Genomic DNA, 26782 nt, shown 5'->3' on the forward strand with positions numbered 1-26782 from the left:
CTATTTTGAAAGGGGGTGGGGAGCAGCCCAATTGTGTTCATATGCTGACTAGGATTTTTGGTCGGCAATGCAGGTAGCATTGGACCATGTCTAGGCCTACATGGTGGGTTCAGGGCAGTGGGGTCTGCAGGGGGAATAATAGATCATGTGAAATACTCCCCCAGCAGACCCATAACGGCCTCTAGGCCACATCCTGGGGATTACCATTGACCAGAAACGGAACTGGGCTAGCCATATGAATACTGTGGCTCCAGAACACCATTCATCGGTATGGCTACTGGAGAGAGATGACCCCTTTTTGTAACTTGTGTTCAGTCTCACTCTTGACTTTGTCTAAGAATGGGTGAGGGACCTTTCTTGCTGTGAAGGGACATAAAGGTTTAGCTTCCAACCTTAGGGTTACATGATATTCTGTCTTCAGAATATCTTCTGAAAAAAGGGATAGAAATTTGTTTCTGATTACATTACTCTACTGCTAATCAGCAGTTTCCACATTCTTGGGGTTATCATTGACCAGAAACTGAACTGGACTATCAATATAAATACAGTCGCTACAAGATCAGGTCAGAGGCTCGGGATCCTGCAATGAGTAACTCACCTCCTAACTCCCCAAAGCCTGTCCACCATTTACAAGGCACAAATCAGGAGTGTGATGGAATACTCCCCACTTGCCTGGTTGAGTGCAGCTCCAACAACACTCAAGAAGCTTGACACCATCCAGGACAAAGTAGCCCACTTGACTGGCACCCCAACCACAAACATTCACTCACTCCATCACTGATGCACAGTAGCAGCAGTGTGTCCTATCTACAAGACGCCCTGCAGAAACTCACTAACCCTCCTTAGACAGCAGCTTTCAAACCCACGATCACTACCATCTAGAAGGACAAGTGCAGCAGATAAATGTGAAAACCACCACCTGTAAGTTCCCCTCCAAGCTATTCACCATCCTGACTTAGAGAGATATCGCCATTCCTTCACTGTCGCTGGGTCAAAATCCTGTAACTCCCTCCCTAACAGCATTGTGGGTGTACCTACACCACATGGACTGCAGCGATTCAAGAAGGCAGCTCACCACCACCTTCTCAAGGGCCAATTAGGGAAGGGCAAAAATCGCTGGTCTGGCCAGTGATGCTCACATCCTATGAATGAATTTTTAAAAACTATCAACCCCTGGAGGGGTTGCACCTCCAGAATCATGGCTGGGCATCTGGCTTTTTTAAAAAAGACAATAAACCCAGCTCCAATCATCGCTCATTTCCATCTTCAGAGCTAGTGATGCTGTCAATCACTGGATGTTGGAGGGCCTCCCACTGGCCCTCCAGTGTCAGAAGCCCAACTGGCATCCATGATTGGACACCGAGCCCTGACCTTTACTTGGCTGCAGAACTGAAAATTGTGGCGAGGCATGCCTAAAGCACACTGTGCAGGGTCAGGACCTGGAACTAGACTCCATGTCCAGTTCTCAACTCATTTAAAATGCAGCTCCAAAAGCTTGGTCAAGGATTTTGGGAATTAATTTTGACATTGCTGCAACTGTTTTATGTTTTATAGCAGTGCAGAAACCCAGACCCAATCTGCATGAGAGTTCAGGCCACTGCTAAATTGATTCAGACCTAGACTCCTAAATTTGTTGGCCCTATTCAGAGTCTTTACTTCAATTCATCCATGGGATATGGGCATCGCTGGCAAGGGCAACATTAATTGCCTATCGCTAATTGCTGATGAGAACATGGTGGTGAGCCACCTTCTTGAGCTGCTAAGAAATCCATTTTGCGATAGTACACCCACAGTGCTGTTGGGTAGGGAGTTCCATGAAGGAATATATTTTCAAGTCAGGATGGTGTGCGACTTGGAGGGAAACTTCGTGGTGGCATTCCCATCTGTCAGCTGCCTTTGGCCATCCAGGATTAGAGTTTGCATGTTTTGGAGATGCTGTCAAAGAAGTTTTGGCAAGTCACCATAGTAGATGTTATACACTGCTGCCACTGTGTACCTGTGGTGAAGGGGGTGATTATTTATGGTGATAGTCGGCATGCCAATCAAGTGGGCTGCATTTTCTTGGATATTGTTGATCTTCTTGAATGGTGTTGGAGCTGCACTCATCCAAGTAAATGGCGAGTATCCCATCACATCCTGACTTGTGCCTTGTAGATGATGGACAGACTTTGGGGAGTCAGGAGGTGAGTTACTCACCACAGAATTTGCTGGCTGTCTTCCTCTTAGAGCTACAGTATTTATGTGATTGTTCCAGTTAACTTTCTGTCAATCATGAACCTCCAGATGTTGATGGTAGGGAATTCAATGATGGTAGAGTTGTTGAATGTCATGGGGAGATGGTTGAATTCTTTCTGGGTGGAGATAGAGTTATTGCCTAACACTGTGTGATGCACATGTTACTCACTATACTTACAAGTCCAAACCTGAATGTTGTCCAGGTCTTGCTGCAAGTGCGTGAACTGCTTCATATTGTGATGAGTTGTGAATGAACTAAACACTGTGTAATAATGAGTGAGCATCTGCACTTCTGACCTTAAGATGGAGAGAAAGTCAATGATGAAGCAACTGAAGATGGTTAGGCCTAGGACACTACCCCAAGGAACTTCAGTAGTGATGTGCTGATGCTGAGATGACAGACCTTCAGCAATTAAGGCAACCTTCTTTCTTTGTGCTAGGTATGACTCCCATCAGTGGAGAGTTTTCCATAGACTTCCATTGACTTCAATTTTTCTGGGGCTCCTTTATGCGATACTCAGTCAAATGCTGCCTTGATGTATAGGACAGTGGCTCCCACCCGATGGTAGAGTGAGGAATATGCTGAGCCATGAGGTTGCAGATTGTGGTGGAATACATTCTGTTGCTGGCCCAAAACACCTCATAGGTGCCAGTTTTCAGCTGCTAGACCTGTTCTGAATCCATCCTATTTAGCCTAGTATTAGTGCCACCAAACACAATGACACTTGTCCTCAGTGTGAAGATGGGACTTTGCAACCCCACAAGAACTGCAACCAATGCTGTTATGGACAGATGCATCTTTGATTATTGAAGACTAGGTCAAGTGGGTTTTTTTCCCTCATTTAGGTCCCCTCACAGCCTGCCACAAGTCCAGTTTGGCAACTGTGCCCTTCAGGCTTTTGCTAGCTCTGTCAATATTGATGCCATTGAGCCACTCTTGGACACTGAAGTTCTGACCAAGAGTATAATCTATGCCCTTAGTGTCCTCAGTGCTTCTTCCAAGTAATGTTGATCAGCTGAGGGAGTGTGGTAAGTTGTAATCAACCAAAGGTTTCCTTGATTATGTTTGACCTGATGCCGTGAGACTTCAAAGGGTCTGGAGTCAATGTTGAGGACTCCCTCCCCCATTTGTATACCAGTGTGCCGCTACCTCTGGTGAGTTTCTTATGTCAGTGGGACAGGACATAACCAAGGACGGTGATGGAGGTAGCTGGGACATTTGGCTATAAGGTACAATTCAGTGAGCATGACTATGTCAGGCTGTCGAACAGCTCTCCTAATTTTGGCACAAGTCCCCTGGTATTAGTGAGAATGTTGAAGGGCTGAATGGGCTGGGTACTCCTTCGCTATGTCTTAATTTTATGACTAGATCGATACCTAGTTTTGTTGTTATGGTACACCAATTTGGCATAACAATGCGGCTTGTTAAACCATTTAAGGGGTTGGTTAAGAGTCATTCACATTGCTGTGGCTCTGGAGTCACATGTAGGCCAGACCAGGTAAGGACAGCAGGTTTCCTTCCCTAAAGGACACTGGTGAATCAGGTATGGTTTTACAACTATTCATAGTTTCATGGTCACCATTATTCTTCCTCGCTTTTAATAACAGATTTATTTAATTAACAGAATTTAAGTTTGTCAGCTGCTGTGAAGGAATTTGTATTTATACCTCTGGATTATTAGTCCAGACTTCCAGATCACTAGTCCAGTAAGATAACTGTCAAACTGCCTTATGATGTTGGCATATGAACCAACTTGCATTTCGAAGGTTTGAGCAGCCTAAGCAGTGGTCCTTAAAGGAAAAGGAAGAGGTGCTCAAAACAGTGAGATAATAGTTGGTGCTTAGGAAGAGACACCAAACTGGAGATGCTTTGGATATACCAAGTAGTGAAACCAAGAAACCTAATATTCTAAATCAGAAACTCAGTGGCAGAATCAGAAGAGACAAAAATAAATGAAGTTGCCAGGGCTAATGGAAGATTGGCACCCTCATCAGACGTTATATGTATTAACAGTACTGGGAGTCACAAACTGACACTGCAAAACATAAGCCTAAAAAATACAGACCTGATACGTTGCAAAGAAAAATAAGTTTGGCTCTTTTATTATGAATGGCTGTTTCATTCCCTACTCTAAAAAAACACGTATACCAAATTAAAATTGATATAGAAAAGGCAACTGTGCAGTTCATTAGATACTGTGAAGGTTTCTTAGTCAGAGAATGTATAGAAGCTCAATCTTTTTCTGTCTTGAATCTCTGACAGTTTTCTAAAGGGTCTGTCAACAAAGATTCCTCCAAGCTGTGTCCTACATGTCTATTTATGGCCATTGACACTTCACATTGGCACATGTACTGAAAAGCTCAATAAATAAAAACTTTCCTGTCAAAAGATGTAACAACATAAATTTTTGATTTTTTTTTAGGGTAATGTTGGGCCTGCAGCATTTTGGCTCCTATTATTCCTGCTGAAACATCCAGAAACAATGTCTGCAGTCCAGGAAGAAATCAAGAAAATTGGCTTTAACCATGCAATGTCTACTATTAGCCAGGATGTTCTTGACAATACTCCAATTTTCGGTACCATTTACTTTACTTAAAATGTTGCTTTATTCATTTCATAATTACCAAAAGTTAATAACCAATTATAAAAATAGTTTTTGTAAAATAGTGTGAGTAGCTCTTAGCCAAATGTAGCCCATGGATCCAACTCTATTTCAATTTTCATAGGAATATCTTTAATTTATGGTTTGGAATTTGTGAATTTACAGTCTGTTGTAGTTTTATTTTCTGATGTGATTTTTTTCTAATACTGACTAAATTTGAAGATTAAGTGCACTGACGTTTTCATGTTTCCTTTTTGAGGTCTATTTTCATGCATATGCAATGTTGTGGATCTGGCAAGTTTATTTTTGTGTTACTGTTGGGTGCATGAGACCCACACATTGGGAAGCATTGGTACAACTGTCATGCTAAGACTAATGTAAAAATGACTATTGTACAGGTAGTGTTTGGTCAACTTGTAATTAATATTTGATCATGTGAACTTCTCATCTCAATTAAACACAGTTGAACTTTATTGGGACCAGGGAATAAGTTCATACATAGTCCTTTGACTGTAGCACTTGCTTTCAAAGCTAGTCAAGAATGCCGGATGAAATTATTCTCTTTGTAGTAGTTGAAAGGGTCCTACATATACAGTTCAAGTGAGTGGGCAACAAGGTGGCAGATGAAGTATAATATGAGAAATGAGGTTGTTCATTTTGGTAGTAAGAAGAGAAAAGCAGGTTTTTTTCAAAAAGGCATGAACTTTTTAAATGTTGATGTTCAGAGAGATTTTGGTGTGTTTGTACAAAGAACACAAAGTTAGCATGCAGATACAATGAGCAATTAGGAAGGCAAATGGCATGCATGGCCTTTATTGCAAAGGGATTGGAAGGCAAGATTAAAGAAGTCTTACTCAATTGTATAGAGCTTTGGCGAGACCACAACTGGAGTACTGTGTGGAGTTTTGATCTCCATATCTACAGAAGGGTAAACTTGCATTGGAGGCGTTACAGTGAAGGTTCACTAGTTTGGTCCCTGGGATGAGAAGGTTGGTCTATGATGAGAGGTTGAGCAAATTAGGCCTGTACTCTCTGGAATTCAAAAGAATGAGAAGTGATCTCATTGAATTAGACAAGATTCTGAAAGGGCAGGGTTCTGGGGGACATGGTTTTCAGGAGAAGGGGTCAATAATTTAGACCTGAAATTAGAAGGAATCTCAATACACAGGAGTTTATGAATCTTTGGAATTCTCTGCCCCAGAGGGGATGCTCCATCATTGAATATATTCACAGCTGAGATAAATAGATCTTTGGTCTCTCAGAGAATCAAGCAGATATGGGGAGTGGGCAGGAAAGTGGAGATGAGGCAGAAGATCGGCCATAATGGCATTGAGCGGTGGATCAAATTCAAGGGGTCATGTGTTCTACTCCTGCTGCTTTTTCTCATTTATCTTATGTTTACATGAAATGAGTTTAAGCAGTCACTTAAGTTTCATATGGAGTCAACCTAATTGTCACAATGTGGAAGGGCAAGGTTTAGAAAGTTCAGAAGGTAAGTGAAAAAGGGAAAAAGAGCAGGAAAGAATTAGTATGAGAAAAGACTGACAGCCATCATGATAGGGAATCCAAAGTCTTTTATAGGCATATAAATAGTAAAAAGGTAGCAAGAAGAGGGGTAGGCCAGTTAGGGACCAAAAAGCACATCAATCATGGAGGCAGCACTCATGACTGAAATATTAAATGAGTACTTGGCAACTGTCCTTAACAAGGGAAAAGATGGTGCCATAATCACAGTGAAAGATGGGGTGATTGAGATACTTAGGATGGGCTAAGAGTTGACAAAGAATTAGAAGGAAGGCTGGCCGTACTTAAAGTTGATACATCACCAGAACCATCTGAAGATGCTGTGGGAATTAAGGGTAGAAATTGTGGAGGTGGTAGTCATATTCTTCCTTAGATGTATGGGTTGTACTAGGAGACTGGAGAATTGCAAATGCTATGCACTTGTTCAAAAAAGGGTGTAAGGATAAACCAAGCAACTACAGGCCGGTCAGTTTAATCTCAGTGCTGGGAAAGCTTTTAGAAACAATAATCCAGGACAAAATTAATGAGTCACTTGGATAATTAAGGGAAACCAGCATCAAATTGTTAAATGAAAATTGTGCTTAAGAGAGAGTTGATGAAGGTAATGCAGTAGATATGAAAACAAAAACAGAATTACCTGGAAAAACTCAGCAGGTCTGGCAGCATCGGCGGAGAAGAAAAGAGTTGACGTTTCGAGTCTTCATGACCCTTCGACAGAACTTGAGTTCGAGTCCAGCAAAGAGCTGAAATATAAGCTGGTTTAAGGTGTGTGTGTGGGGGGCGGAGAGACAGAGAGACAGAGAGGTGGAGGGGGGGCGGTGTGGTTGTAGGGACAAACAAGCAGTGATAGAAGCAGATCATCAAAAGATGTCAACGACAATAGTACAATAGAACACATAGGTGTTAAAGTTAAAGTTGGTGATATTATCTAAACGAATGTGCTAATTAAGAATGGATGGTAGGGCACTCAAGGTATAGCTCTAGTGGGGTTTTTTTATAATGGAAATAGGTGGGAAAAGGAAAATCTTTATAATTTATTGAAAAAAAAAAGGAAGGGGGAAACAGAAAGGGGGTGGGGATGGGGGAGGGAGCTCATGACCTAAAGCTGTTGAATTCAATATTCAGTCCGGAAGGCTGTAAAGTGCCTAGTCGGAAGATGAGGTGTTGTTCCTCCAGTTTGCGTTGGGCTTCACTGGAACAATGCAGCAAGCCAAGGACAGACATGTGGGCAAGAGAGCAGGGTGGAGTGTTAAAATGGCAAGCGACAGGGAGGTTTGGGTCATTCTTGCGGACAGATCGCAGGTGTTCTGCAAAGCGGTCGCCCAGTTTACGTTTGGTCTCTCCAATGTAGAGGAGACCAAATTGGGAGCAACGAATGCAGTAGATTAAGTTGGGGGAAATGCAATTGAAATGCTGCTTCACTTGAAAGGAGTGTTTGGGTCCTTGGACGGTGAGGAGAGAGGAAGTGAAGGGGCAGGTGTTGGATCTTTTGCGTGGGCATGGGGTTGTGCCATAGGAGGGGGTTGAGGAGTAGGGGGTGATGGAGGAGTGGACCAGGGTGTCCCGGAGGGAGCAATCCCTACGGAATGCCGATAAGGGGGGTGAAGGGAAGATGTGTTTGGTGGTGGCATCATGCTGGAGTTGGCGGAAATGGCGGAGGATGATCCTTTGAATGCGGAGGCTGGTGGGGTGATAAGTGAGGACAAGGGGGACCCTATCATGTTTCTGGGAGGGAGGAGAAGGCGTGAGGGCGGATGCGCGGGAGATGGGCCGGACACGGTTGAGGGCCCTGTCAACGACCGTGGGTGGAAAACCTCGGTTAAGGAAGAAGGAGGACATGTCAGAGGAACTGTTTTTGAATGTAGCATCATCGGAACAGATGCGACGGAGGCGAAGGAACTGAGAGAATGGGATGGAGTCCTTACAGGAAGCGGGGTGTGAGGAGCTGTAGTCGAGATAGCTGTGGGAGTCGGTGGGTTTGTAATGGATATTGGTGGACAGTCTATCACCAGAGATTGAGACAGAGAGGTCAAGGAAGGGAAGGGAAGTGTCAGAGATGGACCACGTGAAAATGATGGAGGGGTGGAGATTGGAAGCAAAATTAATAAATTTTTCCAAGTCCTGACGAGAGCATGAAGCGGCACCGAAGTAATCATCGATGTACCGGAGAAAGAGTTGTGGAAGGGGGCCGGATTAGGACTGCAACAAGGAATGTTCCACATACCCCATAAAGAGACAGGCATAGCTGGGGCCCATGCGGGTACCCACAGCCACACCTTTTATTTGGAGGAAGTGAGAGGAGTTGAAGGAGAAATTGTTCAGCGTGAGAACAAGTTCAGCCAGACGGAGGAGAGTAGTGGTGGATGGGGATTGTTCAGGCCTCTGTTCGAGGAAGAAGCTAAGGGCCCTCAGACCATCCTGGTGGGGGATGGAGGTGTAGAGGGATTGGACGTCCATGGTGAAGAGGAAGCGGTAGGGGCCAGGGAACTGGAAATTGTTGATGTGACGTAAGGTGTCAGAAGAATCACGGATGTAGGTGGGAAAGGACTGGACAAGGGGAGAGAGAAGGGAGTCAAGATAACGAGAAATGAGTTCTGTGGGGCAGGAGCAAGCTGAGACGATCGGTCTACCGGGGCAGTTCTGTTTGTGGATTTTGGGTAGGAGATAGAAGTGGGCCGTCCGAGGTTGGGCGACTATCAGGTTGGAAGCTGTGGGAGGGAGATCCCCAGAGGAGATGAGGTCAGTGACAGTCCTGGAAACAGTGGCTTGATGTTCAGTGGTGGGGTCATGGTCCAGGGAGAAGTAGGAGGAAGTGTCTGCCAGTTGACGCTCAGCATCCGCGAGGTAGAGGTCAGTGCGCCAGACAACAACAGCACCACCCTTGTCAGCGGGTTTGATGACAATGTCAGGATTGGACCTGAGAGAATGGAGTGCAGTAAGTTCAGAGAGAGACAGGTTAGAATGGGTGAGAGGAGCAGAGAAATTGAGACGACTAATGTCGCGCCGACAGTTCTCAATGAAAAGATCGAGAGAAGGTAAGAATCCAGAGGGAGGGGTCCAGGTGGAGGGAGAATATTGGAGATGGGTGAAAGGATCCGTTGAACTAGGAGAGGACTCCTGCCCAAAGAAGTGAGCCCAGAGACGAAGACGGCGGAAGAAGAGTTCAGTATCATGCCGAGCCCGAAATTCATTGAGGTGAGGGCGTAAGGGTATGAAACTAAGTCCTTTCAAGTGAAGCAGCATTTCACTTGCATTTCCCCCAACTTAGTCTACTGCATTCGTTGCTCCCAATGTGGTCTCCTCTACATTGGAGAGACCAAACGTAAACTGGGCGACCGCTTTGCAGAACACCTGCGGTCTGTCCGCAAGAATGACCCAAACCTCCCTGTCGCTTGCCATTTTAACACTCCACCCTGCTCTCTTGCCCACATGTCTGTCCTTGGCTTGCTGCATTGTTCCAGTGAAGCCCAACGCAAACTGGAGGAACAACACCTCATCTTCCGACTAGGCACTTTACAGCCTTCCGGACTGAATATTGAATTCAACAGCTTTAGGTCGTGAGCTCCCTCCCCCATCCCCACCCCCTTTCTGTTTCCCCCTTCCTTTTTTTTTCCAATAAATTATAAAGATTTTCCTTTTCCCACCTATTTCCATTATAAAAAAAACCCCACTAGAGCTATACCTTGAGTGCCCTACCATCCATTCTTAATTAGCACATTCGTTTAGATAATATCACCAACTTTAACTTTAACACCTATGTGTTCTATTGTACTATTGTCGTTGACATCTTTTGATGATCTGCTTCTATCACTGCTTGTTTGTCCCTACAACCACACCCCCCCCCTCCACCTCTCTGTCTCTCCGCCCCCCACACACACACCTTAAGCCAGCTTATATTTCAGCTCTTTGCTGGATTCGAACTCAAGTTCTGTCGAAGGGTCATGAGGACTCGAAACATCAACTCTTTTCTTCTCCGCCGATGCTGCCAGACCTGCTGAGTTTTTCCAGGTAATTCTGTTTTTGTTTTGGATTTCCAGCGTCCGCAGTTTTTTTGTCTTTATATCAGTAGATATGATGTATCTGAACTTCCAAAATGCATTTGGTAAAGTGCTGCATTATAGGCTTGTCAGGAAAGTTGCAGCCCATGGAATAAAATGGACAGAAGTAGCATGAATACAAAATTGGCTGAGACAGGAAATGGAGTATTGGTGAACAGTTGTTTTTTTGGACTGTAGGAAGTGAAGTGCCCCAGGGATTATTTCTGAGAACACTGCTTTCCTTGATATATATTAATGACCTAGGCCTGAATTTCATGCCCTGCCGCAGGTGGGTTTTTATGTCCGGGGAGCGTGAATGGGTTTCCTGCTGGGTTCCCTCCTGCCCCAACCTCTCAGTGATTTTACGCTGAGGTGGGCAAGGTCTCAGAGCAGGAGAGGCTCACCTTTGCCCCAACTGAGGCCCTTAACTGTTAATTATTAGGCTGGCGGGAGGATTTCCTGAGTATGGGGGAAACCCGAAAATGATCAGGTTTAGGCCTCAGGCAGGAAGGGAGAGGCACCTACATCAGAATCCCCCTTCTAACTTCAGACAAAACACCCCCCCGCCCCCCCTCACTTAAGGTCTGGTAGCTACTGGACCACCCTCCCCACCCTGGCCTCTCCCCCGACAGCCCAATCCTCCACCATCCATCCCCAGGCCTTTCTTACCATCCCCGCCCTGAATCCCCGAAAACTCACCTGTTCCTGCACTCCTGGAACTTACGCTCCATGAGCTACATGAAGTTCTACTTCTGTCCACTGCAGCTTCTGGCGTTGCAGGGACCAGAGAGCTGCCGGCCAATCTGATTGGCCAGCAGCTCGCTAAGGCAGGACTTCCTCCCGAGTGAGGGGCAGAAGTCCGTTCTCCAGCCAATTGATGCTCATTCGAATGCGTGAAATGGCTGCAGGGCAGGCAGTGTCGGCAGGGCTGTGTACTGCCGATGCCAGAGTGGCAAACTCTGCCATCCAAAATATCCTGGCCTTAGAGTTGGGCACGATTTCAAAATTTGAAACAAAACTTGGAAGTATTGTGAACTGTGAGGAGGATGGTCGTAGACTTCAGGAGGTTATAACCAGGCTGGTGGGATGGGCCAGTGAAATTTAATGGAGAGAGTGTAAAGTATTTTGGTAATAAGAAGAAAGGGAAGCAATGTAAATTCAATAACATTCAAAAGTATGCACAACCCCAGGATAAACAAGGATAAATCGTTGAACATGGCTTGAGAAAATGGTTAAGAAGGCATAGCAATCCTGAGTTTTATAAATATAGGAGTAGAGTACAAAAACAGGGAAGTTATGATGAACCTTTATAAAACACTGGTTTGGCCTTACCTGGAGTATTGTGTACAATTCTGAGCACAATGCTTTAGGAAGGAACCAAAGACCAAAGAACCAAAAGAACCAAAGAACCAAAGATAGAATGTCAAAAAGATTTATGAGAACAGTTCCAGGGATGAGAAACTTGCGTGGATAAATTGGAGAAGCTGGGACTGTTCTCCTCAGAGAGGAGTCTAAGAGGAGATTTGATAGAGGTGTTCAAAATCTTGAGGAGGCTAAATTTAGTAGGTAGGGAGTAACTGTTTCCATTAGTGGAAGGGTTGAGAACCGGAGGATACCAATTTAAGAAGATCAGTTAAAAGGGCCGAAGTTGACATGAGGAAAAATATTTTTACGTAACAAGTGGTTAGTATGTGGATTGCACTGCTAAAGGGAATTGGATAAGAATCCTGAAGAGAATAAACTTGAAGGTCTCCTGGGAAAGGGCGGAGGATTGGGACTAGGTGAGTTGTTCTTGCAGAGAGCCGACATGGACTCAATAAGCCAATTGTCCTCCTGTTGTGCTGTAACCATTCTATTCTAAGAGCTTGCAATGGCTTAAAGGAGATGGTGATCTCTCCTGGTGGCTTCAGAATCTGCATTAGAATACATTTTGCTTATTTGGGGATGACATTTTGCAACCAGCAAATCCACCCTTCAGTGTAATTTCAGAGCAAACAGTCCTAAATTCATGATAGTGTAAAAATGATAATAAAATTGATTCTTTGTGTGTTATCAGTATCCCTATTATTTTTCACTGGAAAATTTAACAGAACAGTGTGGGCAAACTAGGTGGATTAATTTACTTTAATTTCAGAAAATGCAGTAAAGGCCCTTCCTTTTTGTTAACAGATAGTGTTTTAAATGAGACTCTGCGGCTGACAGCAGCGCCATTTATTACCAGAGAAGTTCTACAGGACATGATACTGCAGCTTGCAGATGGCAGAACATATCACCTCCGCATGGGAGACAGACTCTGCCTGTTTCCTTATTTAAGTCCCCAGATGGACCCAGAGATCTATGAAGAACCTGAGGTAAGTTAGATTCATCTAATCGTGCATTTCATAAATGGCTGAGAAACCATTCACTCATGAAATTCTACATGGTATAAATATATTACTAAAATGAGATCAATTCAACAGTATTATCCTTTACCAGCTGACAAAGACCGTAGTTCAAAATCATTAAATACCAAACATAATTGAATGATGTTTTAAAAACTTACTGTAACTAAAGCAAAGTTCAAGCTATCAATTTGGTTCAATTGCTCATACTTTTGCTGCTGAGACAGAAGTCCCACTGGTCCAGTAATTGACTTCAATTCAATTCAGTACTAAAGAGATGTTGCATTGTGGAAGGTGGTGTCCTGTGGACCGTTCTGTCGAAGGGTCATGAGGACTCGAAACATCCACTCTTTTCTTCTCTGCCAATGCTGCCAGACCTGCTGAGTTTTTCCAGGTAACTCTGTTTTTGTCCTGTGGACAAGTTGTTTGGATCAGTTTTAGCTTCTGGTGGGAAACCACATGGATCAGTTAGTTTGACCCAAATGGTGGCAGCGTGAGGATGATCAATCATAGCAGACTTCATTACCATGTTGCTGGCCTTCAGGATATTGGATGTTGCATAGTTACACACAGGCACACAGATAATTCTGGGAAGAAGATGCTGTAGTGGTCTCGTGGGAGGGAAGCTGGGGGCCAGTGGTGGGGGTGAGGGTGGTGGTGGGGTGGAGTGTTAGAGTGCAGGTATGGGTCTGAGGTAGGGGAAACCAAAATATTCCTTGTGGGGTCTGGCAGAGTACCCCTCTGCCACACAAGCAAAAGTAAAAACCTACCTCACAGCACCTCTTCACATGCCTGACCTGCTTCAGGCTAACAGAGAAGATGCAGCAGCTTTGTTGCACAGGCCTTAGTTAAAATTGCAGTCAGGACCTGATGAAGTCATCTGCATATTAATGAAGGAAGGACCTTCCTGAATTTAGATGGATGCCTTTGATAACTGCTCAAAGGAGCAGGTTAAAATCAGGATTGTCAGAGGGAAGTGGCAGGTAAGACACTTCCTGAGCATTTTAACTATTTACCTGCTCTGTTTCCACCAGAAGGCTAGGGTTAAAATCTCCCTGGCTAGAATTACCCTCCTTAGGGGCAGTGCTCTGATGTCAGGTAGTATGACAGAGGAGAATATTGGCTGTTAAAAGACATTACTATAATTTTGTTCTCAGGATTGGGAAATGCTGGCAATGCTATATTTATTTTGCATCCATAGTTTCTGTGAGAAGGGGGTGATGAGCTTTTTCCTTGAACTGCTGCAATCATTTTGGTGCATTCAATATGGTGGCAGATGAGGAATTCCTGAATATTGACTCAGCAACAATGAAGGAGCCACATTATGTGTTTAAGTCGTGACTTAGGGACAATGGTTCCGACCACATTGCTGCTCTTGTCCTTCTCGGTGATAAAGGTTGCAGAGCAGGGCTGCCAAAGCAAACTCTGCATCCTGTAGATCGTTATATGTCCTTATTTTCTTTTACAAGAATACCAGCTGAAAGCAAATCAAATACAGACTTTACAAGGACAACGTTATATTCTCATTGATATCCCTCATAGTGCTGTAATTAGCACTGTTATTTCTGGTATATTTACTGATGACTTCATCTGGGAGTCTCCTTCAGCTAGGAGGGCAGTCTCCTGACTGGCACAAATACTGCTCTGTATCAGTCAATGCTGACTGAAATGGATGTCCTACTCCTCAGGGAAGAACAACATTGCTTCAAAGCTTTTCTCATAATTGCTTACTTTTTGGATATATAAAAGGCATGGCTGGAGCCAAGTAAGCGAATATTGTGACTTAACTATTCAGCAAATGAAACCAATTATTTTTTACTGATCAATGCCAAAGCATTTCACTGTGGTGGCTAGGGTTAGAAATTTAACTGATGCCTCAACATTAATAATTCATTATTGTCCCTGTCAATAATTGCCAGTCAAACAGCAGTAACAGAATTGTAACCGAACAGGGGCATTGGAATGACAGCATTAACTTATTATGTGGCTTTAACTGAAAACAAGACGACTTTGACTATCAGACCAAATGAAATTCGAAGCCATTTTAACAACAACCTTATTGAAGGCCATGACAATACAAGCCATTATTGACTCTGCCACAGTAAGTCTTGAAGAAAACAGTTAAGATTAAACTCTAGCTGAGATCATTGACCATAAGGGATACCAAAAATGGTAGAAATCACATTTCTGTGATCATCACTGCATAGAAACAGGAAGTTACATACCTGGACACAATCATTATGCTGCATCAGGCAGATCCTAGGATCCAGAAGATAGCACCTACTATGCCGCCCCTCTTGACTTTCAATCACTTCACTTATTAAATATCCATTCAATTCCCTCCTTATTAACACAGTTGACCTCCTTTGCCTCTTACACAAAAACAAAAATTGCTGGAAAATCTCAGCATCTGTGGAGAGAAAGACAGAGTTAACTTTTCGAGTCCGTATGACTCTTCTTCAGAACTAAGGAGAAGTAGAAATGTGGTGAAACACATTTGCAAAAGAGCGCAGGCCCCAACTCAGGGAATCATCCCCCTCACTCCCGTCCCCACAGCACTTGATTGGCCCGCCCACGTAAAATGGTGGCATGGCCCCAATCGGGTTCATGCCTGCCCCCTCACAACACCCCCGACGGGGACAAATTTCTGCCCAATAACTACCTGTAATAGGAAGTTACAGAGACCTGTGGTCCACTTTTGAATTCTGCACTGCTCTGGTCTCAGTTATTAACAATGCCACCGCACTGTTTACATATCTTCAGTTCTCATTGGCTTGCAATTTTTTTACAATAAATGCCATTTTCCACACGTTAGCCTACTTTTTGAAGATCTAGCCCTATCTATCTAGATTACTTTGTGCTCTGGCACCTCTTACCTATTCTTTAGAACCAATTTGTTGTCATCTACAAAATTGGATAACTTTATTTTTATGCCTAGTTCTATACAATTTATATATACTGTCAATGGCAATGTTCCCAGTACTGACATCTAGGGCACCCTTTGCCATAGAACTGAGCTCTCTGTGGCATTGCCAATTTTCAGTCCTTCTCAGCAGCTTGCTCTCTATTCCATGCCTTCCTTTCTTGTGAACTATTTTGCTACTGCATCACTAAACTCCAAGATATATGACTTTAGCTGTGACATTTTCTTATTGAACTTACAGAAATTTAAGTATGACCGATTTTTGAACCAAAACGGAACAAAGAAAACAGATTTCTTCAAGGGTGGAAAACAGCTGAAGTACTACAACATGCCTTGGGGTGCAGGAACCAATGTTTGTGTTGGACAATCCTTTGCAATAACTAGCCTAAAAGTGTAAGTGTCATATAGATTCACAGAAAACTCTCATATGTCATTTGCCTATAAAGTGCAAATATTTCTGTATAACTCGCCTTGAGAAATTACCAGGTTCAACTGTAACAAGCTCACAAAGCAACTAATGTACCTTGAGTGACAGGAAAGCCAGCAACGCCATAAAACTGAGATGCCATAACTTGTGGCTGTCTGGTTGTAATGCAAAACTTGATGAATTCCCCAGAACTCTCCTGAAAAATCCATTTGTCACCTGACAAATACATGCCTATATTGCAGAGATCCCCATGCGGTGGTGGTATGTTACAGTTCACTCAGGGATGGAGAGTTGTTGTGACAACATGCACTTTTACCTACATGCTGTAGGCTGGAGCTATGGATAGTGATGATAGAGGCTCCAACTTTCTTACCATCACATGGCTGAGCAGGAATCACTCCTACTCTGCCTGCGGCATGTGTCGGAAGGATTTGTAGGTTGATACTCAAACTGTTTGACTGCATTATAAACACACCTTCCTTGGCCATCAGGTCCTGGAGTGGGACTTGAACCCAGAGCTTCTGCCTCAGAGACAAGGATAAGACCATCTGTGCCACAAGACCTCCTGGAAAATCCCTTAGCTGCCTGAAATGGCTGTGTCACATAAGTTTCATCACCTTTATAGCACCTACAAGAGCAGGCAGATGACTATGGTTGAAAGCCAGTTTGAATTGTATTGCTGCCTATCTCAGCTAAGAGAGGTTTGTCTGTTTTAGACTGGAGTGCTATATGGTGCAAACAAGTGCTAGGAATCAATGGAACTCCTGGAGGGACAGCACAAGTGGCTAAAAATGGATGCTTGCACTGTTTTTCCAGGACTTCTGAATTTGTGGCAGGAAATTGGGAAAATTCTGAGAAATCTCTGCCCAAAGTTTTCTTTCCCATGGTAGTAAAAACTTATGCCACCCTTCCTGCTCAGTTTGAAGTGGTTAACTCCATTTACTTATTTCATATCCAGGCTATTCTATCCACCTAGTTCATGGAGAAGGTGAAAACAGAAAGGAAAATGTCAGTCTACAGATCAGGCAAACCAAGAACACCAGTGACTCTGGTCCAGATTTTCATGGAGATGGGCTGAATTGGGAGGACTTTAAAAATGGGGGGGGGCAGGACCTGATTCCGGGGTTCCCACCCCAGTTCATGTTTCCAGCAACTTTTTCTGGTGCAGGGTAAGGGTGAGAACAGCCAGTCTGCATGTAGCATTTTCACCCTTGCCGACACTATTGCATGGCATTTCAACCTCTCCACCTCATGAAATTTTGATGGAGTTGGGCTTGTTCTGTTAGTAAATATGAAACGCGGTGCCTCAGAGGAGTTATGATCCATGGAGAAACCAAATTCTGAGTGGGAACCAAAAAAATAATCCATTTGACATTCCTTTTGAAATACATTGCCCCTGACCTTCTCATAAAGCTGTCAATCAATCACAGCCATTCATAGTATCAATGACAAAAGTGCATTTATACGCTTCACACCTCTTAACCTTGTGTAAATAAACACATGAGCATTGAAAAAACTCTTCAAAGAAAGATAATGTTTTTACAAGGTAATAAAGATGTCAATCAAACAAAGCTGTCACTCCCCTGTGGTTGTGGAGGCACTTGTCTCAGTCCCAGGAGCACAGCAGGAGTTCCTCAAAGCCATGTCCTAGGCTCAACCATCTTCAGCTGCTTCATCAATGACCTTCTCTCCATCGTAGGTCAGAAGTAGGGATGTTCACTGATGATTGCAGAATGTTCAGTACCATTTGCAACTCCTCAGATATTGAAGCAGTCCGTGTTCATATGCAGCAAGACCTAGACAATATTCAGGCTTAGGTTAATAAGTAACAAGTAACATTTGCACTACACAAGTGCCGGCAATGACAATCTCTAGCAAGAGAAAATCTGACCATCCCCCTTGACATTCAATGACATTATCATTGTTGAATCCCCCACCATCAACATCCTGGAGGCTAGAACCGACCAGAAACTAAACCGGACCAGCTATATAGATACTGTGGCTACAAGAGCAGGTCAGAGACTTGGAATTCTATTGCAAGTAACTCACCTCCTGACTCCCCAAAGTCTGTCCACTATCTACAAGGCACATGCCAGGAGTGTGATGGAATATTCTCCATTTACCTCGATGAGTGCAACTTCAACAACACTCAAGCTCAACACCAACCAGGACAAAGCAATTTGTTTGATTGGCACACCATGCACCAACTTAAATATTTGCTCCCTCCACTACCAACACACAGTTGCAGCAGTGTGTGCTATATGCAAGTACATTGCAGCAACTCACTAAGGCTTCTTCAACAGCACCTTCCAAACCATGACCTCTATCACCTAGATGGACAAAAACAGCAAACACATGGGAACATCACCACCTGGAAGTTCCCCTCCAAGCCACTCACCATCCTGACTTGGAAATATATCACTGTTCCTTCACTGTTGCTGGGTCAAAATCCTGGAATTCCCTTCCTAACAGCACTGTGGGTGTTTCTGCACTACATGACCTGTAGCGATTTAAGAAGACAGAGCACGACCACCCTCTCAAGTGCAATTAGGGATGAGCAACAAATGATGGCCTAGCCAGCAAAGCCCACACCCCATGAAAGGATAAAAAGATAGCAAGTGGAGGTGTGCTTTGTCATGCACCGCCTCCGTTGCCACCTCCTTAACGAAGTCAGGTTTGTGAAGTCGGGAACTCATCTGACTCCTGCTTCCCGTCTCCTTCATGAAAATCTGGCCCCCTGTATCAGAGAAATATCTTTAACTGTAAACATTCAACTGCATCACTTATCTAACAACCTTCATTGAATTTAACTGAAATTAATTGTATATTTTGTTTTACAGGTTTGTTTTTATCATGTTAAGCTGTTTTGATTTTCAGCTTACTAATCCAAAGACAGACATCCCAGCCTTTAACACAAGCAGATACGGATTTGGACTGATGCAGCCAGAAAATGATATCATGTTTCAGTATAAACTCAAGGTTGAATAGCCCAAAGGACAACAAAGCAACAGATATCGGAATCCTCCAGTGTGCAGGGATTTTTATCACGCTTGTTTTTGCAACTCAAACATCCATATTCACTTGATGAAAATTTATCTTTTTCTGTTGTGTTCAGCAATTGTTTTCCTTTTACAAAGACCAGTTGATGGAGAGAGGAGTTAACAAGCGACCTTTTTGGAAAATTGTTATTATAGTTCAGAACAGAATTTCTGTGAGAATTACATACCAAGAAATAATGAGTTTTTCTTTTAAGTAAGCTAACCTCTGTTAGAATAAGTGAATGAATTGGAGGACTGGAAAATAGTTTTAGCCAAAACACTTTCGAGCCTTTTTATTGTCCCTGTTTTCTTTAATATTTAAAAAATTGAAAAACTGCAAAGCATTTTACAACAATAATGATCATTTTTTGCTGTGAAAAGAATGACAGAATCTCAAATAACAGGTTTAATCCAACCCCCATCTATTGTTATGTACCAATGACACATGTTGGTTAACTGACCATTTCAGAGTTTGGCATCATAGTATAAATGAGATAACTCATGAAATAACTATAGAATTAATAACTCATATCTTATTATGAGTAAATGAAGAAGTATTAGCCAGTTAGAACTCTGCAATGTCAGTTCAGTAATGTGCCATTTTTGCATGAAAATAGACAAAGTATCACCAACATGCTGCTTTTAATTGGAAAAGCTGACAAGTTCCAGTGATGTTAGCTAAGGAGACTGCCTGGAGTGCATCTGCCTGGGTGGTATTGATATTTCTAGATCAATAGTGAGCTGTCTCCTGTTTTATTGTTCAGTCTCAACTGCATTTTACTAGCTTTGCAAAGGAACTCTCAGTCAAGAGGGAAAAAAAAATTAATGATGGCTTATCATCAGTCAGAAAATAAGGTGAACAGTCAGACTTCACCAAAAAGTAAGCATGTTTAATGCCATCAGAGAAGTGCATCTACCTTTTTTATTCAAACACTACCATTTCTCAGGGTATGTTGAAGGAGCAAGTTCTCACTGTTCAATGTACTCTCAGAACTACCTTCTTGGCCTGAATTTTTCAGATGGTGGACTTTCCCTTCCTGCCATCTGAACAGTCAGCAGGGAACACATCTCCGCCAACTTCACACTCGAATAAGCATCAATTGGCTGCAAACGGGAGGAAATCCCATCTTTGGGAGATACCAGCCAATCTGATTGGTCGGCAGGTCTCCAATCCCTGCAGTGATAAGAGCTGCAGTGAACTAAAGAACTTCAGGAAGATGCCTGAGCCTAAGCCCCGAGACCAAGGGACAAGGTAAATTTAAGGGGTCCCAGGGCGAGGAGGGTAGGGAAGTCCTTGGGGGAGGGTGGGGTGCAAAGGGTGCCATTGGGATATCAGAAGAAAGGCTGGGGCAGAGGACAGGGAAGTCCAGCAACCTCTGGGCCTTAAGGAGGGGGCACCCGTAGTCAGAAGGGGACTTCTGATGGTGGTGTCCCTTCCCAAACACCCTTCCAGCCGCAGTTCTAAGCCCATCCTTTTTTAGGCTTCCCACATGCCATGTAAATCCTCCTGCCAGCCTAAAAATTGAGGTTGGGTGGGAAACGGCCCTTAAGTGGTCAATAATTGGCCACTTAACAGCCTGAATTTGGGCAAGGGCAGGCATCCTGTCCAAAGCCTTGCTTGCCCCAGCATAAAATTGCTGTAACGTCGGGGCACGCAGGAACCCAGAGGGAGTCCAGTTATTTCAATTTTACGTCTCCCACCCGTCTAAAAACCCACTGGAGGGTAGCATGAAATTCAGGCCCTTGTTCAAGCTTCAGATTTTTCTTGCTTTGGCTTGTAAATTTATTCAATATATTGCCACTGAACACAATCAGAAGGAACTGACAAAACTCGTGAGAGATTAAAATTTTAAAAATATGCTTTTATAAAGCACCTTTCACAACCTCAGGACACTCCAAAGCACTTCCCAGTGAATGAAGTGCTTTTGAAGTGTATTGCTAATGTCCCCTCTGAATTTCCCTCATTGTGCTAAGCCTGTTCATTTGAATGTGTGATACCTTTAAATATTTTGCTTGGCTGTGCAGATGCAGTACATTAAAAGGGCTACCTTTCAGGTTGCTGTGTGCCGTGCATGCATACAGAATAGAGGAATATTTGTAGGTGCTAATGTAATATAGGAAATGCAGCAGCCAATTTGCACATAGCAAGCTCCCACAAACAGCAATGATATAATGACCAGATAATGATTGGAAAGATAAGTAGGATCAAACAAAGAAATCAATCTGGAATATAGGTTCAGAAGATAAGTGCCACATCAGTAACGCCTATCCTATTGTCTCAGAAGTCAAGAGACAAACTGTTAAAAGTCGAGAGATTTGGTTTATACATCATAAGTTGCTATTTTTTCAAACATAAATCAATATAGAATGACACCTGATTTATATACCTCAATAGTGTTCAGAGCTCTTTACAACAATTCTATTAATATATTTGAAAATACTTTACAAAATTAATAAGGCAGTAAGGAGAGGAACCAACAACATTCTCTCATGAAAAGTGGTGGCTAGCAAAAATGGAATTCATGACACTAAACAAGTTTTCTGCATTTATCATGTTATGTACTTCCATGGCCAAGAGGTCACTTTTTACAGTTTTAAAAGTCTGATGAGAGTACCTAATGATAATGCAAACCTCCTTGTTCACTGCAAACATCATTACTCTCACCCACCATTAAAGTAATAGGGCCTGTTTTGGTGTGAGTTACAACTGATTCAGAATGGAGATTGGCAAGAGCTTTTGTTATTGCAGTGTTTTTTTTGTTTTCCCTCAGGAAAACGTTTCTGCAATGTTTGAATCAGGAAACGTCAGCTTTACGAGTTTTGTGAAATGATCTGCATACACAATCAGCATAATCCATGTTTTGCAATGACTTGACAAAAAGTACATGAGTATTTGCAATTCTCTGATGTAAAGTCTGCTGTATTAAACTAAAAAAGCCTGTTAACTACTGTTGCATTTTCCAGGCCACAGCTCAACTTAAATGTTTATAAGTTTCCAGGGGAAGTGCAGGAGCAGGCTTGGCAGGCGCACCTCCGATTGGCGTCCCCAATTGGGGGCATGCCACCATTTTAACTGGGAGGGCCAATTAAGGCCTGCCCAGCGTGATGTCCCCCAGGAAGCACCCTGTGCGGGTAGGGGGGGATTCCCTCAGCTAGGATTGCGCTCTTTCACACATGCGCGTAAAAGAGCACACCAATCTCCCTGAGGCTAAGTGCAGCCTCAGGGAGATCAGCTCAGAATTAAAACTTTGAACTTAAATGTTGAAAAAATTTCCCTGACATGTCCCCTCATGCGACACTGTCACATGAGTTGGGACATGTCCATCACTTTAACTCAAACATTTATTACATTTTTAAACACCCTCAAGAAACCTCATCCCACCCGTGGATGAGGTTTCATGCTTTTTCTGAAGCCTGCCAGGGCTCCCAGCCTACCCGCCAACCCTAAGGTTGGATGGGCAAGTCCATTAATTAGGTTCATGACTTTTTAAATGGCCTCAGTAGGCTGTTGACAGGTCAGTGGGCACACAGCTGATTCAGCTGCGCCCCCACCAACCTGAAAATGGAAGTGACGCAGGGTGATGTCGGGAGTTCCGCCCGACTTCATCCCGCGTCGTTTTATGTGTCAGCGAGCGGGCCCCATCCCTCTGCTCACCAACCTAAAGATCCTGCCCCAGGTACTTTTTGAGGTTGTTTATTCCCAAATTTCCAATGCTGATGTCCTTAGAACAAACAAGGCAAATTGAGCATTCACCTAAAAGTCTGCTTTTATTTACTGGGTAGGGAACTCCTCTGGTCTGCATTATATTTGCACCTGTAGTAGCGCCACTTAATTTAATTTATCTTTTCCGACATGACTAATAGAAATTTTACACAACTCAAGCCAGTCAAAAAAAACCTTGAAAAGACGGATAAAAAATTGTCAGAAAGAAAAACATATCTCCATGTAAACACCTGTCAAATGTTAACAGCGTTGGAACTGAAGACTGCCCTCTAGGAAAAATGCCATGGTAATATGTACACCTAGGCAATACTTAACAAATTAAAAGTTCTACAAGGTAATATTAATAAATCTGTGGATTCAGTGAAGCAGTGTATATTATACAATCATAGCATCGTGAAATGGTTACAGCATAGAAGAAGGCCATTCAGCCCATTGTGCCTATGCTGGCTCTCTGAAAGAGCAATTCACTTAGTGCTACTCCCCTCCCTGTAGCCCTGAACATTCTTCCTTTTCAGACAATAGTCCAATTGCCTTTTGAAAGCCTCAGTTGAACCTGCCTCTACCACACTCACAGGCAGTGCAATTCCAAATCCTTGCCACTTGTGTGAAAGAGTTTTTCTTCATGTCATCATTGCTTCTTTTGCCTATTACCATAATTCTGTGCCCTCTGGTTTTCAATCCTTGCACCAATGGGGACAGTTTCTCTCTATACTCACGCCAGACCTCTCATGATTTTGAGTAACTCTATTAAATTTCCTCAGACCCTTCTCTTCTCCAAAGAAAACAGTCACAATTTCTGCAATCTATCTATGTAACAGAAATTCCTCATTCCTGGAACTATTCTCATGATTTTTTTTTGCACCCTCCAAATGGGCCTTCACTTCCTTCCTAAAGTGTGACTCCCAGAACTGGATGTAATACTCCACTTGAGACCAAACCCAGTGTTTTACATAGATTTAACATAGCTGCTCTGTTTTTTTTATTCATTCATAGGACGTGCACATTGCTGGCTGGGACAGCATTTATTACCCATTCCTTGAGAATGGTGTGGCTTGCTAGGACATTTCAGAGGTAACCACATTGCTGTAGGTCTGAAGTCACATGTAGACCAGCAGATTTCTTTCCCTAAAGGGCATTAGTGAACCCGATGGGTTTTTATGACAATCAACAACGATTTCACGGTCATCATTAGACTTTGCATTCCAGATACTTTACTGAATTCAAATCTCATCACCTGCCATGGATGGGATTTGAACCTGGACCCCCAGGGAATTACACTGGGGCTCTGAAGTACTAGTCCAGTGACAATTCCACTACACCACTGCCTCCCCTCTGCTCTGTACCCCTATTGATAAAGCCTAGGATGCCGTATGTTTAATAACCACTCTCTTAACTTGTCCTGCCACATTCAATGCACATATACACCCAGGTCCCTCTGCTCCTTTAGAATTCTACCCTTTATTTTATATTGTCTCTTCAAGTTCTTTCTACCAAAATGAATTACTTTGCACATCTCTGCATTAAATTTCACCTGCTACTTGTCTGCCCATTCCACCAAACTGTCTATGTCCTTTTGAAGTTCTTCACTATCCTCCTCACAGTTCTCAATACTTCCAAGTTTTGCATCACCTGCAAATTTTGATTCTGCCCTGTACACCAAGGTCTGGGTCATTAATATATCAGGAAGAGAAGGGATCCTAACACCGATCCCTGGAACTCCACTATAAACCTTCCTTCAGTTCAAAAAAACAACCATTAACCACTACTCTCTGTTTTCTGTCACCTAGCCAATTTTGTATCCATCTTGCTCCTGTCCCTTTTATTCCATATGTTCTAACTTTGCTCACTGGTTTGTTGCGTGGTACTTTATCAAACACTTTTACCACATCAACAGCATTAACCTCATCAACCTTGTCTGTTACCTCATCAAACGACTCAAGCAAGTTAGTTAAACACTGAACTGGAGAAACAAGTCAATGAAGCTTGTAAGCCTCCTGAATTAAAAATGCTATTTGCTCTATATTAGCTTCTCCTGTGAGGGCTGCGTGATTTTCAGCCCAATAAAATATTTAGTGTTTAACCCTTACCAAATAAACTGTAAAGGTAAAATATAAACAATTTCAGAGAAATTGAATGAAATGTGTTTCAAACTTTGCAACATTTAAAACCAGTTTTACCGCTTTTAATCATCTTCTGTAAGTGACCAGTCTCCTAGTGATCGGATCTGCACAGGTTTTAAAAATGTAAAACTTTAGATAGGTTTAATCACTTTCTATGAATTGTCCATATTGTACACTGAAAGATGGCATAGTGTCCTTGTGCCTTAACTGGGCAGATTGCCAATCCCACTTGAAAATTGGTTTGAAGTTAGGCTTATTCTTCGTCCTGATGTAGAAATTACCTTCAGATCACTGTCAGCCACAACTCAGCGCTAACTGTCCACTGACCTGGTACATTTAGGGAAAAGCCTTGGGATCTTTGCAGACAAGTGTCTGCAAAGGCAAAAAGAATCATGAGTTTGAAAGTCCCAGTGCGAGATCTTGAGTGATGCTCAGAAATCACATCTCTCATAATAAGCTTGTGAGAGTTGACATGTCCACATCAATGAGCTGGATGGAATATAAGGGTATTTCATGTGACCATTATTACTCCCTCCAGGATCGCGTGTGCAAATTGGCTGCCATGTTTTTTACACTACAAAAATCATTAATCTTCTGAAATACTTAGTTGACATTGTGATATCCTGAGGTTGTGAAAAGTGCTTTATAAATTCAAGCCTTTTATTTAACTGATACAATCATATTCTCATTTAGTACAGCAATGAAATTTATGCATTTACACAAGGCACATATTTGTAACATGTATTTGTTAATACTTTATTCAAACTATTTAAATATTGACTTTATGTATGTAATTTTATTTATACTTTTGAGATAATCTATAGAGATAAGGAAAGAATTTTAACAGTAAAAAGTGTATGGCTGGCTCAGGAGGGTGGTTAAAGTCAGTGGAAATATCCATGTATCTGGAAGCTGGCTCTAACTTGCTGACTTCTGGGTTTAACTCAAATATGTCTCAATGGGCATGTGTAATTTCCTCCAGAGAAGCAGATTACTGCTTATAATATTTAAATAAGGGCTTTGCCCGAGATTTTGAAATGGGGTTTAAGTTAAATATAAAAACAAAAATAAAAATACCTGGAACAACTCAGCAGGTCTGACAGCATCTGCGGAGAGGAACACAGTTAAAGTTTCGAGTCCGTATAGCTCTTCAATAGAACTAAGGAAAAATAGAAGAGAGGTGAAATACAAGCTCATTTAAGGGGCGGGGGGGGGGCGGTGGTGGGACAAGTAGAACTGGCTAGAGGGCCAGTGATAGGTGGAGATTGCCAAAAGATCTCATAGATAAAAGGACAAAGAGATGTTGACGGTGGTGATATTAGCTAAGAAATGTGCTAATAGGTGACATTAAGGGTAGAAAGCAGGACGAGCAAGGTACAGATAGCCCTGGTGGGGGTGAGGTGAGGGGAAGGGATCGAAATAGGCTAAAAGGTAGAGATAAAACAATGGATGGAAATACATTTAAAAATAATGGAAATAGGTGGGAAAAGAAAAATCTATATAAATTATTGGAAAAAAAGGGGGGATTGGAAAGGGGGTGGGGATGGAGGAGAGAGCTCATGATCTAAAATTGTTGTACTCAATATTCAGTCCGGAAGGCTGTAAAGTGCCTACTCGGAAGATGAGGTGCTATTCCTCCAGCTTGCGTTGAGCTTCACTGGAACATTGCAGCAGGTCAAGGACGGACATGTGGGCATGAGAGCAGGGTGGAGTGTTGAAATAGCAAGCGACAGGGAGGTCTGGGTAATGCTTACGGACAGACATGCGTTT

At 42.9% G+C, this 26782-nt stretch overlaps 1 protein-coding gene across 2 annotated transcripts in view; it reads left to right on the top strand.

Moving 5' to 3' along the window:
- Positions 1 to 19510, top strand: part of ptgis (prostaglandin I2 (prostacyclin) synthase) — an 85540-nt gene extending 66030 nt beyond the window's left edge. For both annotated transcript variants that reach the window (XM_041204456.1, XM_041204457.1), the window contains 4 exons: positions 4659 to 4812; positions 12569 to 12750; positions 15945 to 16096; positions 18971 to 19510. In XM_041204456.1, coding sequence (XP_041060390.1) covers positions 4659 to 4812; positions 12569 to 12750; positions 15945 to 16096; positions 18971 to 19118 — 636 coding nt within the window. In that variant the 3' untranslated portion in view covers positions 19119 to 19510. The remainder of the gene's footprint in view (positions 1 to 4658; positions 4813 to 12568; positions 12751 to 15944; positions 16097 to 18970) is intronic.
- The last annotated feature ends 7272 nt before the right edge of the window (positions 19511 to 26782 follow it).

The sequence above is a fragment of the Carcharodon carcharias genome, chromosome 14 (genome assembly GCF_017639515.1).
Source record: "Carcharodon carcharias isolate sCarCar2 chromosome 14, sCarCar2.pri, whole genome shotgun sequence".
Lineage (NCBI taxonomy): Eukaryota > Metazoa > Chordata > Chondrichthyes > Lamniformes > Lamnidae > Carcharodon > Carcharodon carcharias.